This window comes from Microtus ochrogaster, chromosome 6 (genome assembly GCF_000317375.1).
Source record: "Microtus ochrogaster isolate Prairie Vole_2 chromosome 6, MicOch1.0, whole genome shotgun sequence".
NCBI lineage: Eukaryota > Metazoa > Chordata > Mammalia > Rodentia > Cricetidae > Microtus > Microtus ochrogaster.
The window spans coordinates 68,958,870-68,973,165 of record NC_022013.1 but is presented as its reverse complement, the minus strand read 5'-3'; the positions used below and the strand labels follow the sequence as shown (position 1 = coordinate 68,973,165).

The 14,296-nt window shown below is 39.1% G+C and overlaps 1 protein-coding gene across 1 annotated transcript in view; it reads left to right on the top strand.

Moving 5' to 3' along the window:
• The window catches only part of Atf6 (activating transcription factor 6), a 167,485-nt gene that overhangs the window by 27,368 nt on the left and 125,821 nt on the right, over nt 1-14,296 (top strand). The window contains exon 7 of the mRNA XM_013346933.1: nt 8,136-8,356. Within this exon, the coding sequence (XP_013202387.1) occupies nt 8,136-8,356 (221 nt within the window). The remainder of the gene's footprint in view (nt 1-8,135; nt 8,357-14,296) is intronic.

Genomic DNA, 14,296 nt, shown 5'->3' with positions numbered 1-14,296 from the left:
GTTTTATTTATTTAAATGATTATATATATCAATAATACACACACACACACACACACACACACACACACACACACTCCTTTCCCTTCCTCCCTTCTCCCCTTCTACCATCTCCCATGATCTCCATGCTTTTTTATTTCTTTTTTTGAAACAGAATTTCATTATGTATCCTTTAGTGGCCTGGAACTCTATAAGTAGAACAGGCTGACCTCAAATCAACAGAGATCTACCTGATTCTGCCTCCTGAGTGCTGGGACTAATGGTGTGCACCACACTTGTCTGAGGCTTTTGATACTGTTAAAGCATTTACAATGAAGAAAATTTGGGAGATTTTGTTTGTATTGCTACTTTATTCTGAGATTATTGTAACTATGATCTTTTTTGCTTTGTTTTGTTTTTGAGGGGTGGTTAGGATTTAAAATAATAAGGACCATTTCAAATCAAGTATGTGTTGAGCAATAACTCTGGCTTTTAATTTCTGAGGAGACTGTGTGGTTTGGTAAGCAAGGCATTGAACTAGGTTTTTGAACTGACTGCTGCCAGCTAGCTCAGAATTGGTGTTTTTCTGTATTTTACCCACCAGATGGCCTCATGTACTTGGGTCTACAAGAAAGTTTACTATGGAAAGAAGTTCAGATTTGAGGGTTTGGTAATCTTGAGTTATGGGACATCTCCTAGGCAGATTCGTCATCATTGTCTTGCACTGATCTCTGTGCATATGGCTATGAGAAGATTTATGCAGTACTCATTTCTCAGGATTGAATTTAGTGGCAACATTTAGCACTAGGAGTTAATAGGGCATCTGTAAGTAAACATTGGTGTTACATTTACTTTTATGGCTGTATTTGCATTTATGAATAGCTAGCTCGTTTCTTTGGAGCATGGTTTCAATGAGAGAGGCTTCATAAATTCGATCTTGTGTATTAACCTTGTTTATTAAATGACCATGGGCAATTAGACATCAATAAAAAGAACTAAACAAAAAGGTTCCCAGATAAAAGAACAATGCTGATAGATAAAATATTTTGAAATACCTTCCTCCATTTAGGATAAACTCTTTGAAATAAGGCAGAAGACTTACTGTATATTCATATATAGAGTTTTAGGAATAGTTCTTAAATCTTTTGCCAAGACCTCAAAATGATTTGTGTATTTCTGAAAGCTAAGAATTTGAGTTCATGAAGAACCTTCTTACAGTTCCCACAGCTATTAAAACATGTATAAAATTCTAAGTCTGGTGCTAATATGGCCATATGTAAAGGAGGGGGTAGCCTCAAGAGTCAGTTGGCTTTAAACTGTTGGCTATGCTTGAGTGGTGGATCTCTGTTTGTTTGTTTTTGAGAAAGGATTTTTCTGTGTAGTCCTGGCTGTCCTGACCTGGAACCAGCTGACCTCAAACCCAGAGATCTACCTGCCTCTGCCTCTGCCTCCTGAGAGCCAGGATTAAAGGCTTGTGCAACCACTACTGACTTGAGATCTTTACTTATAGCAAAAACCAAATTATTCTTTTCCAAGCATTTTATCAGTTCCAGAGGTTAAAATCATCCATTCTGAACTTCAGTGATTTCACATGATCTGATGATCTGAAGACTGTTTTTTTTTTTTTTTGAGCATGTGCCAATAGGTTGTTTTTATAATGTAATCTATGGATTTTGGTATTGGTTTTTTAACTTGCAGATTAAATGTACGTCTTTCATATATTATTATTATTTTAATTTGAGAGTGGAATTAGAGGAAGAAAGGGCTGGGGCGATTGATTGCTCAGTCAGTAAAATGCTTCCCACATAAGCATGGGAAACCTGAGTTCAGATGCCTAGCACCCACATAAAAAGCTGGGTAAGACACTCTAGTGCCTATATGGAGATAGGCAGATCCCTTAGAGGTTACTGAGCAGCTTGCCTAGTTAACTGATAAGGTCCAGTTTCAGGGAGAGGCCTGTCTCAAAAAGTAAGGTGGAGAGCCACTGAAGAAGACACCTGTCATCAACCTCTGGCCTCAACACACATGTACACACACTTGAAAACATACATATACTACATGGACAAAAAAGAAAAATGACAGAGATGTAATGCTTACAGATTTAAGTCCATATTCTCTAATGTGGGGTTAAAGTGCTTCACAATTTGGTTCCAACTTAGTTTTCTAACTTTACAGTATAGCTTCATTATTTGCTATAGAACTTTGTGCCGGTCTAATTAACCTGGCATTGTCTCTTGAATTCTGCCAACCTGGATTGTTTTTTATATTTTTACTTCTAAGTCTTCTGTGCCTTGTAAGAATGTTGTTAGTAGAGCGGTTGAAAGATGATTAAAGCCCAGACTATCTAAAAATGGAGAACCAGGATGGGAATAGAGCTGTTACAAAGCCTAGCATTGTACGGGGCGTAATTGATGGTGGGCATGTGTGGGGGAGGAGGCCGTGAAGGGCAGAGAGGAAAGTCTTTTTGGTGACGTCTATGTTTCTGTCTTAGCCTTTTTTTTTTTTTTTTTTTTTTTTTTTTTTTTTTTTTTTTTTGGTTTTTATGAGACAGGGTTTCTCTGTGATTTTGGAGCCTGTCCTGGAATCAGGCTGGTCTCGAACTCACAGAGATCTGCCTGCCTCTGCCTCCCAAGTGCTGGGATTAAAGGCGTGCGCCACCACTGCCTGGCTGTTTTAGCCTTTTTTGATGATACCACAAATCCCTGAAATTAGGGGATGCATAAAGAGTAACATCTTGTAAGCAGGATGGTAGAGTGAAGCTAACTTGTCTGGCTGGCCAAGGCTTAGTAATTAATTATATTATATATTACAATTAATTAATCTTCTAAAAATGATGAAATGTAATCATTTTTTCTCAGAATTCTGCTTTTTAATTGCGATTTAAATTTGTATAAATAGTTTCATACCAAGTGTGAGGACTAATGAGTTGATAGTACATGGAAGCTACTTTTACGTAGAATAGTAATGAATGCATGCTAAGCTGTTGTTATGTGCCAGATGTTCTTCTAAGGGCTTAAATACCTTATCTTATTTAATAGTTACATATCTCTCAGGATAAGTATCAATATTTTTATTTTATAGATGAGAAAACTTGGTGCAAAGAAATATTTACCAAGTTGACACAAGTATGTTAAAACAAAGTAGGTATTTTTTAAATGGTTGCTATGTAGTTTGCAATCTTTGAAGAAAGTTAAAAAGAACGAACTGATCATGAAGATCAGTGGTCGTATCATTCAGCTCTGAATCCAGCTGTCGTCCGTTAAGGGGATTTGCCTGTGATACTAGAGAGGATTTGGAGTGTTCCAAACGGATAAACCACCCTTTGGTGTGTTCTGTTTTATGTGTTTCCACACCAGGAACAGTCCCTATGTTCAGCTGTTAACTACTGAATGCCCCAAACAGTCCTTTGTGTTGTAGCCTTCGGCCTGGTCAGCACTTAGCAACTCTGAGAGCCGTTTGTTCTTGGATAGACCGTAATAGAAATTTAGTGGTTCCTGCCATTCTGTCTTGAACTTGAACATGCCTAAAATCTTTAGAGGACCCTTGATTTAGATAAAGTGAAGGCAGTTGGGGACTTTAGGGTGTAAGAGTGAAGTACTCTTGAAATACAGCGTGAAGTAAAGGAAGCAGCAGTGGCCTGGTAGGGCATGAGTTGTATTTGCTGTACAGACTGTCTTGGTAATCCTATCTCCATAAGATGCAATTCTCTTGGCTGGGACATAGGGACAGTGAGACAGGGGACAGTGAAATTGGATTCTCTCTCTCTTCTTTCTTTCCCTGCTTTCCCCTTCCTTCTTTTCTTTCTTTTTAGTAATGGGAATTGAACCTAAGACCCTGTTCATACTTGGCAAGTTCTCCACCACACCACTGAACTCTATGCATTCCCCAGCCTTCTTTTCACTTTCTGTTTTGAGACATAGTCTCATTAAGTTGCTTAGGCTAACCTTGAATTCCCTCTGTAGCCCTAGTTGACCTTGAACTTGTGATCCTTTTATCCTGGATAGGATTATAGGATTTATAATGAGGATTATAGGCCTATACTGCCAGGTCCAGTTTTGGATTATTTTTTAAAATTAGTTTTAAGGAATATTCACAGTGTTATTTACCAGCGCTTTAAATCTACAATTGGGTCTATAGGTCTGATCCTTTCTTTGAGGTAATTCAATGTGTTTTATTATCTCCTCTGTTCTTTGGGATAGACTCAAAGTTTGGAACAATGTTTAGAGGAAGAAGGCTTTCTTTTTTTATATAATCACAATTTTAAGCTTAGAAGACATGGAGCATTGTTTCTGCGAACATTGTTCTCTTCTCCAAGTGTTGGTGTATGCCAGTGGTTCTGTGTGGTGGGTGGTGGGGCTGGAGGAAAAGCAGTTAGCCGTACAGCATTTTGCAAGGCATCACATCTCTACTTGTTCTAAGATGTTACTGTAAATCTAATAACTTATTTCATTTATTGTTGTACAATTATTTTAAAAATTTATGGCTATATCTTTTGTTAATAAACTATAAATTAATTTTATTTGATTTTTTTTATTGTTTTGGTTTTCAGATGGTATCTTAATACATAGTCCAAGGCTGCTCTTGAACCAAAATCCTCCTATCTCTGTCTCCCAAGTGCTTGGATTTATAGCCATCCATTATTATACCCAATATAAATTCATAGCTGAATTCTTAATAGTCTTTTCTCACTCTGCATTTTCACAGTCCGTAGAAACCCACAGACACCATGATTATCTTATATGACTGAGCTGTCTCTTTGAGCTAAAGAAGAGTACTTTTGGACATGGTAGTGTGTACATATAATTCCAGCACTTGGGAGGTTGAAGCTAGAGAATTATGAATTGAAGTTAGCCTGGGCTACATAGCAGGTTTCAGGCCAGCTTTGAGCTACATCATGAGATCTTGTTTCAAAAACCCCAGGACTTAGTGGTAGAATATCTGCCTGGCTTGTGCAAGGCCTTGGGTTCAAACTCTAATGCCCGAGAAGTAAATATATGCAGTTAGAAATCCTTCTCTTGCCGGGCGATGGTGGCGCATGCCTTTAATCCCAGCACTTGGGAGGCAGAGGCAGGCGGATCTCTGTGAGTTCGAGACCAGCCTGGTCTACAGAGCTAGTTCCAGGACAGGCTCCAAAAAAGCCACAGAGAAACCCTGTCTCAAAAAACCAAAAAAAAAACCAAAGAAATCCTTCTCTTCAGTTTTTACATTATAGTAAGTCTATCTTTTTAATACCAGCTTGACTTAATGTCTTATTCAGTGTTGTTAAAAACACAGTCCTTGTTCATCTATTATTTATATATTACTTTTTTTATATTTCTGGCCTGACTATATATTCATAAACTACCTTTAACCCATTTCTCCATTTTAGGTGAATTTATTTTATAACAGAAGTCAGTTTAGGGGAAATGAGAAGATAAACATATTTAGCAATGTTATCCCCCACTAAATTGTATGTATTTCAAATTTATGCAATTAATTTAAAATTTTCTTACAAACTTACTACTTATAAGTGCTAATATATGAATTGAGAAAAATGATGACTTTTGAATTCTACTTCTGGTCTGCTTTTTGAGGCCACTGAAACAAAGAATTTTATAAATGTGATCTTTTTTTAGCCAAGACAGATGTTCTCAACAAACAGGTGTTCTGAAAGTATTTTGATTTTCAGTTTTTACCAACCCTTTGAAATATGAAACTGAATTTTATAAGTCATTTTAAACTGCCTGAACATAAAATGTCTGGTTGTCCTTGAAGAATTATAAATTTATACTGAATTAAAGTTTCTGGTTATGCTAGTACCTTTATTCAGCTAGATAAAGCCAAAGGACACAGATATTAGGCAAGGGTTTCAATACCTTATATAACTGTCAAGGGGAAGGAAACAGGCAGGTACCATTTCAGCAGATCAGTGTTATGAGTTGTCCGTGCTCTCCTGAGGGTGGTGAGTGGAGTAGGCGGCAATGAACACAAGTTTAAGATAGTGGCAACCACAAAGACTAGAAAAAGAGTTGAGATCATTGCTTTGGCAGCGATCGGAAAGGTTGGTATTATTTATAGATAGCCATTGTGTCTGTTAACTAAAATTCCATCTCATTTGGGTTTTTTTTTGGCATTTGACTCTTTCCTACATATTTGGATAGATATGTATTTGTAAATATAATTTAAAGGATTTATTGTTTAAAATAAGAAAAATTCATATAGAAACTAATAAACATTGGAAAATGTAGGTATGACAACAAATTTGTTATGTGTTGTTGTTATATATATATTTTTAATTTTTTATTGAGAAAAAGAAAAAAAAAGTTTCCGCCTCCTCCCACCTCCCATTTCCCTCCCCCTCCCCCCATTCCTCTCCCCCTCCCTCTCCAGTCCAAAGAGCAGTCAGGGTTCCCTGCCCTGTGGAAAGTCCAAGGTCCTCCCCCCTCCGTCCATGTCTAGGAAGGTGAACATCCAAACTGGCTAGGCTCCCACAAAGCCAGAACATGAAGTAGGATCAAAACCCAGTGCCATTGTCCTTGGCTTCTCATCAGCCCTCATTGTTCGCCATGTTCAGAGAGTCCGGTTTTATCCCATGCTTTTTCAGTCACAGTCCAGCTGGCCTTGGTGAGCTCCAAATAGATCAGCCCCAACTATCTCAGTGGGTGGGTGCACCCCTCGTGGTCCTGACTTCCTTGCTCATGTTCTCCCTCCTTCTGCTCCTCATTGGGACCTTGGGAGCTCAGTCCGGTGCTCCAGTGTGGGTCTCTGTCTCTATCTCCATCCATCGCCAGATGAAGGTTCTATGGTGATATGCAAGATATTCGTCAGTATTGCTATAGGATAGGGTCATTTCAGGTTTCCTATCCTCAGCTGCCCAAGGAACTAACTGGGGACATCGTCTTGGGCACCTGGGAGCCCCTCTAGGTCCAAGTCTCTTGCCAACCCTAAGGTGGCTCCCTTAACTAAGAATTGTGCTTCCGTGCTCCCCTATCCAACCTTCCTTTATCCCAATCATCCTGTTTCCTCAAGTTCCCCCCATCCTCCCCTTCTCACTTTTCTCTCCCCATCTCCCCTTACCCCCATCCCACCCCACCCCCAAGATCCCAATTTTTTGCCCGGCAATTTTGTCTACTTCCCATAGCCAGGAGGATAACTATATGTTTTTCTTTGGGTTCACCTTCTTATTTAGCTTCTTTAGGATCACCAATTATAGACTCCATGACCTTTATATTGAAGAAGATAAAAATGAACTACTGCCTGGTTTGTTTATGTTTCTAGTGAGTATTTTTGCCTCCTCCCCTCAGTACTGGGAATTACCTTGGGCCTTGTGCATGCAGGCAAGCCCTTTGCCACTGAACTACATCCCCAGTCCTCTTTTTATTTACTTTGTGAGATGAGGGTCTGAATGAACATGTGATTCTCCTACTTCAACCTTCATAGTGACTATAATTACAGGCTTGCATCATCAGGCCTGGCTTTAAAAAGGTTTTAAATTTAAATTGTGTGTGTGCGTGCACATGTGTGTGAAAAAGCCAGAAGATGGTGTCAAAACTCCTGTAGTTGTAAGTTGCAGTTGTAAGCTGCTCAGCGTGGACACTGTGAATCAAATCTGGACTCTCTTGAAGAGTAGTAAACACTCTTAACTACTGAGCCATCTCTCCTGGCCTTTTTTACTTTTATCAATTGAGGCTTGCTGTGCTGTCCAAACGATCCACAGGTTCCTGGGTTTGAGTGGGTCCTCTGCCTCAGCCTCTCAGCTACTTAGACTATAGGTATGTATCACCATATCTGACTTAAAAATAGATTGTTAGCTGGGCAGTGGTGGCACGCACCTTTAATCCCAGCACTCGGGAGGCAGAGGCAGGCGGATCCCTGAGGTCGAGGTCAGCCTGGTCTACAAAGCTAGTTCCAGGACAGCCAGGGCTGTTACACAGAGAAGCCCTGTCACTAAAAAAAAAGTAAAGATTGTTAATGATGACTCAAAGAGGATGAACTTAGTTGGTCCCATTAAAAACACAGCATCGGAGTCCCCCTTAGTGTGTGTTGCTCTTGGTGATGTTTTATTTTACCGTGTGAAGTTCTTCAGGATTAATCTGTCTGTCTTACAGGAGACTGAGTGTTAGACTGCCCCTGACACAGTAGCTGTGCACCACTTGATTCCCTGTTTTTTCTTAACTCAGGTCAGACTGTTCTGCTCTCTCAGCCTACTATGGTGCAACTTCAGGCCCCTGGAGTGCTGCCTTCTGCTCAGCCAGTTCTTGCTGTTGCTGGAGGAGCCACACAGCTACCTAACCATGTGGTGAACATGGTGCCAGCCCCTGTGGTGAACAGTCCAGTGAGTGGAAAACTTTCCATGCCTAAACCTGTCCTACAAAGCACCACAAGAAGTCTGGGTTCAGATGTAAGTACTTACCTGTGAATGTACTTTTCTGTTGTGTAAGTATAGCAGTAATCCCAGCTGACAATATTGTGAATATTTGTAGCAAAACATATCTAGTGAGTAGAGTATCCATTGTTTAGAAAAAGAGTCCCTTGGTTTATACAGATATAGAGAACAGTGGATATCAAGATTGAGTATTGAGTAAGGGGTATTGAGTATTGAGTAAGGGGTGAGTATTGAGTATTGAGTAAGCTACTGAGTAAGGGGCATTCTTGTTACAGACCAAGGAGAACTGGAGAGAGGAAGTGCAAGTTTGTTTGCAGCTGCATTGTGGATGTCAGTCTGAATATTCTCAACCTAGTTATTGTAAAGAGAGAGAGAGAGAGAGAGAGAGAGAGATTCCTGGATTGTCACATAGTACTTACTGTGCCTTGGTGGTTGGGGTACAAAAGAGTTAGCTGGATCTGCAAACATTTTAATCTCTCTAAAGAAGACAGTGTCTTTCAGGACAGGCTCCAAAACGACACAAACCCTGTCTCGAAAAACCAAAAAAAAAACAACAAAAAAAGAAAGCCCTTAAACAAAGAGGGCAAGAATGCCGGGGTAAAGCAGCCAGGATTCAGTGTCTCACAGCACAAACACCGATGCGCTGCTCTGGAGCAGCAGTGCCCTAAGATAAACAAGGAGGAGGCACAGAACATGCGAAACTCTTGGCCAAAAGAATGCAGGAAGTCAAAAGCACCAGGAACAGGTTGCCAAGAGACATAGGCAGTTTTCGCTGAGAAATTCTGAGTCCAGGCAAAAATTACTCTTTAAGAGTAACAAATGACAGCGAGTTAAAACTAGCACCTGGTGGGCACAGAAGCAATATTGCAAAGATGTAGATAGCTATGGAAGCTGTTTTTCTTTCCTTTTAGCACATGGGAAACTTTCCAAAGTAAGAAAAAGAATGACAATAGCAAAAATTAAAAAGTAATCTGTGATTTTTTTCATTTAAAAAGTATAACCAGTAAGTAAAGAGTATGCTTTTCAAGAAGACCAAAAAGGTTTAAAATGATAGAGACTTTTTTTTTTCTTAGAGATGGATATATTTTATTATCACTGAGACTAATAAGAACAGGGTTACATGTAAGATGTGACTCCTAGGACATGTATGAGTATCCCCCAAACTGCTTAGGGCCCCCAGCCTTGGGGGATGTAGTTAAGTTTCTATCAGGCCGGTCTTTCCACATGGGGCAGGGGATAGCATAATCACTTTCATAATTCATAATCACTTTCCTCTGTGTCCTGCAGAATATCTGGCAGACTTCTGTGAAGCAGGAATCTCAAAGGACTGTCTTGCATTGTCTTGGCAAAGTTTAACAGGCCTTTTCCTGTTTACCACTTGCCTAGTCTGTACAGCATACTGTCAGCAGTCAAAGGCAAGAGCAGTTTCTTTGCCTAGTGACTAACCCTGCCACAATGAAACTCCATAATGAGTTTCTTTGATGCCCATCATCTTCTCTGAAGTAAATTGGTGCTGTCAGGAGTAAATGTGTCTCATTGCCATGAAAAACCCTATATTAACAAAACATTTTAAATGCCATAGTCTTTAGGTCTTTGAAGTGTTTGAAAATCATCTGTCTAAAATATACCTGTTTAACCTGGAAAACATACCTAATGTGACTACAAGTTTGATTGTTATAGATTGACTATTAATCTCATTTTTTAATTATACATTGCATTTAAATGCGCTGCATAATACAGTACCCCAAACAAGAGTAGAAACATATATTCAGTATAACAAAAATAACTTTAAATTCATAATAAAAATAAAAATAGCTTTACATTTGACAAAATAATTTGAGATTAATAGTTGTCTTTTTATCCTATATTCCTATATTTCCCTAAATGATAACAAACATCCACAACCCGCCAAGTAACCAAAAACCACCCATGCTATCTCTTGGGAATGTGGGTGTCATCTTCTCCAGACTGCTTCTTGTTGTCTATAGGCAAAGGCATCTTTAGGGGTATCTGAGAAAACTGAAATAATGGCCAAGTCCTGTGAAGACCAGCTGTAACCTTACTAATATATATCACCTGTCAAGATTCAGGAGCTCTTCCCTGATCAAATCTGATCCATATCAACCCTGAAAGAATCTACAGCCTCTTGTTTTCTGTGGAAGTAAAAGCAAAATCACTTCTCCAAAGCAATGCATTTTTTTTTTTTGAGTTCTATTTTAAGGTTAAGTCATTCTTAAAATATCTAGGCTGGTTTATTTCAGCAATTCCCCTTTCAGTCCCATGTCTGTCGGCAACTGTCATTTCCTTACCAGCAATCAAAAAATTCAGAATCAACGTAATAACATACCAGGATCCAGATTCCTTGTGTATTTCCCATCTTACGTGCCTCTTTCCTTTTATATTGCTTTAACTTTGTCTTTAAAGACTTTACTACTTTTAAACTATTTCTTTCTATACTGTCCATACACATTTTCTCTCTTTCTTAAGCCTGTACACATTGCAAAACACATTGGAACATGTTTAGAGGTTTTCTCATCTGGAACTGTCTTTACTGTGAATTTCTGGGTTGTTTTTTTTTTTTTTTTTTTGTCTGCACTAGCAAAAACCTGGTAAGTAGCATGGCTAGGACCTTTGTGGTGGCTTCAGCAGCTGGCTCTGCCTGCTTTTGGGCAGAGCTCTACAATGCTGGTGTTTGCCAGTAAGTGTTTTGTTTTTTGTTTTTGTTTTTAAACTTAAGATACTGGCTGCTCAAAGGGTATACTAAAAGCAGAGACTGAATGTAGACATAGGAACCAACTTTTAGGAAAGGTAGGATGTCATGTGGACAACAGAATTATTCTGAGTTATTCCAGTGGGTTATCTGTAACAGGCGCAGGTTAGTGGTGGAAAGTCCTCTTCTAATCCTAAGCTTTTATATACAGCCATGGTGTTTAGGAGCTGGAGGCCATTGTTTTCTTTTAGACTGTATGTGGTCACTGGGCGTCTGAAGGTTGACAATCATCATGGATTCACTGACTCATTTGTACTTTCCACATATATTCAGTTAATTACATGCTGGTCTCTTAGCCAGACATCTTTCATGAGTTGTTTGATGTGAAAGAACATATGTTAACATGGCTTTCACAGAGTACTCTGGGAAGTTTTGAGTAACTTGCTGACAGAGTCTTAGTTAACACTGAGGAACTGGAGGAAGTTTGAGATAAGAATGTATTGTACTGATGAGTGTTATCTTTTATTGCTAGCAGTATTTATGGGCTAGTCAACTTTTATAGAATTTAGAACTGATAGAATTATCAAAGAAACATTAATGTAGCCTGTGTGGAATGTAAGAAACCTAAAGATTCTTAGAATGACTTTCCAGTCAGCCTGCACTGAGATTTTTTGTGCCATTTTCACTGAGCTAGCATATCAGGATGTCTTAGGCACTTTATATTGCGTGAAGAGACACCTCGACCACGGCAGCCCTGATAAGAGAAAGCATTTAATTGGGGGCTTGTTTACAGTCTCACAGGTTTAGTCCATTATCGTCATGATGGGGAGCCTGGTAACATGCAGGTGTGGTTCTGAAGAAGCAGCTGAGAGCTACATCCTGATCCAAAAGGAGGCAGAGGGGACTGGGTCTAGCACAGGCTTTTGAAACCTAGAAGCCCATTACCATGAGGCCACACCTCCTAATCCTTCTCAAATAGTGCTACTCACTGGTGACAAAGCATTCAAATATATGCGCCTATGAGGGCCATTCTTATCTAAACCACCACACAGGAACTCAGTCAAGACTTTTCATTTTGAGTTTTTCATATTTATAAAAAGTAGAAAAGCATTAGTCTGTCCTATCAGCTGGCCAAACCACCTAAGGAACCCAAAGTAAACCTGTTCTAACAGGAGCTGTAGAGAAGACTGTGGCCCACTGGAACAGTCTCTGTGTTAGTAATGTACATTTTTTAAAAGTCTCATTAAATTTTAATTAATGTAGATACAGTCTTGATTCAAAATGTACCCCCCTCCAATTTTATTTTTCATATAATTTTTGTGCTTTTAGACCAAATAGTGAAGAGGTTGTAATTCAGAAAAAAATTGTATCAATCTTTTGTGGCTTTGTAATGCTGACATGGCTACTTTTCCCTACCTGTTTTGAATTCTTTTGTTTGGCAGGCCTCCTTCTCTAGGGCCTGCTGCCATAAGTAGTGTTTCTAGCATACCATATTCTGCAGACAGCAGTAAGTGCCACATCTTATGTTATGAAACAGTTTGTCTGGTTCAAATTGTAACTTCAGTCTTCTTGCTTTTTGCTGGTAAATAGGTTATGTTTAACTCTTGGAAAACTTACCTACACTTTTAGGAAGTACAATTTGGTTTTGGCTCTGATCCTGATGGAAAAAAGTAGACATTTTATTTTAGTGTAGACATTCTCTATGTAGTCTGCTAATAAATGCAATCATGTAATTATAAAGATGGCTTGATAGAGAGCATGCTTATTCTTCTTTGAAGGGTGGTTGAACACTGCCAGGTGTCAAGTTATGAGCTTGAAAACTTTCTGTTTAAGTTCATGTTACCCTTATTATTTCCGTCTCTTCTCATCACTATTTCAACAGTTTATGAATTGTAATGACCCTAGTTTAAGATTTTAAAATTATATTATTTGAGTTATTGGGATAAAGGACCATGAAAAATGTGAAATTATTCTATATATTCTGTAGTGGGCCAAGGTAGAGCTAAGACTTAATGAAATGCGTTGGCTGAAACAATGGAAAGGAAATGATCACGAATTAGTACAGAGCTAGAAGAGAACTAAGGGGAGATTGAATGAGAAGCACTAACTCTATTGCCAGGAGGCCCTGGCCATTTCTTTCTGCCTACCCATCTATCCCATAATATCTATTGAACCGTTTATCACCTTGCACACTTTTCCAATCTTCTTTGACTAGAGTCCTTCCAAGAGGACTATCTTTCGGAGCTTCCTGGGTCAGGTCCACAGAGCCATCATGAAAAAGAAGGGTACTAGGTTGGGGAGGATTCCTTCCCACATGCCTGCAGCCATTAGAAGTGCTGAGAAGGGCATTCTCTCAGCATTCCAAATAGGATTTTGCTTTTCTTTTTTCTGGAAATGGTGTTAAAAAGTTAGAGATTTCAGGTGTTGGTTTGTGAACATGGAGGTGGTGTGATGTGACCCCTAATGGATACGCTTGCACACACTGTTCCTTTTCATTCAGTGGACAGATGTGAACTTGGGGAATCTTTCATTTTTAAAACAAGCAGGACGTTCCTCCTTTTCCAGAGGGACTCTCTACCTCTTTTTTCAAAGTTGCTTGAACCCCAAGAAATGGCCTTGATACCCACCCACCAGGTGGGTTAAAAACTTTGCATACTTAGCCTGCAGTAAGAAGACGTATAGGAACAAAACTCATGAGAGACCCCAGCAGCCTGTCTTTCAAAAGAATACGATGCTATAATAATCTAATTGTAGTGTAAAGTGACAGGCACTCTACCTGTGTTCTTTTTCAGAAAAAAAAAAAAGCTAAACTCTAGACACTAAACACCCCAGGTCCTCTCTTAGAATTAAATGGGAGTTGAATCTCCTTTGATCCTAGAGCTGTCTTAGATGGAAGAAGAGAAAGAATGAGGACACATTTTTTAGCAACTAAATGTTTTTAACAGAGCGAGCACCGAGATCATGGTATTTCTTTAGGCTGCAAAGTCAAGGAATCTGTCAGAACAATTTCAGTAGGAAAGATCTGGTGCTTCTCAGAAACTGTCCAGATTTTAGAAGGAAAAAGTCACTTTGTTCTGACTAGGTTTTGGCTTTGCTGCTACCAGTGACTGCAAATCAAAGAAAAGTATACTTTGTTAAAGTTTCTCTTAGATGGAGTTTTGGTACTTCTAAAAAATTTATCTTGAATAAGGATTTTGGAAATCTAATTTATGGTTGCAATGGCTTTGGGAAGGTCAGCAAACAGC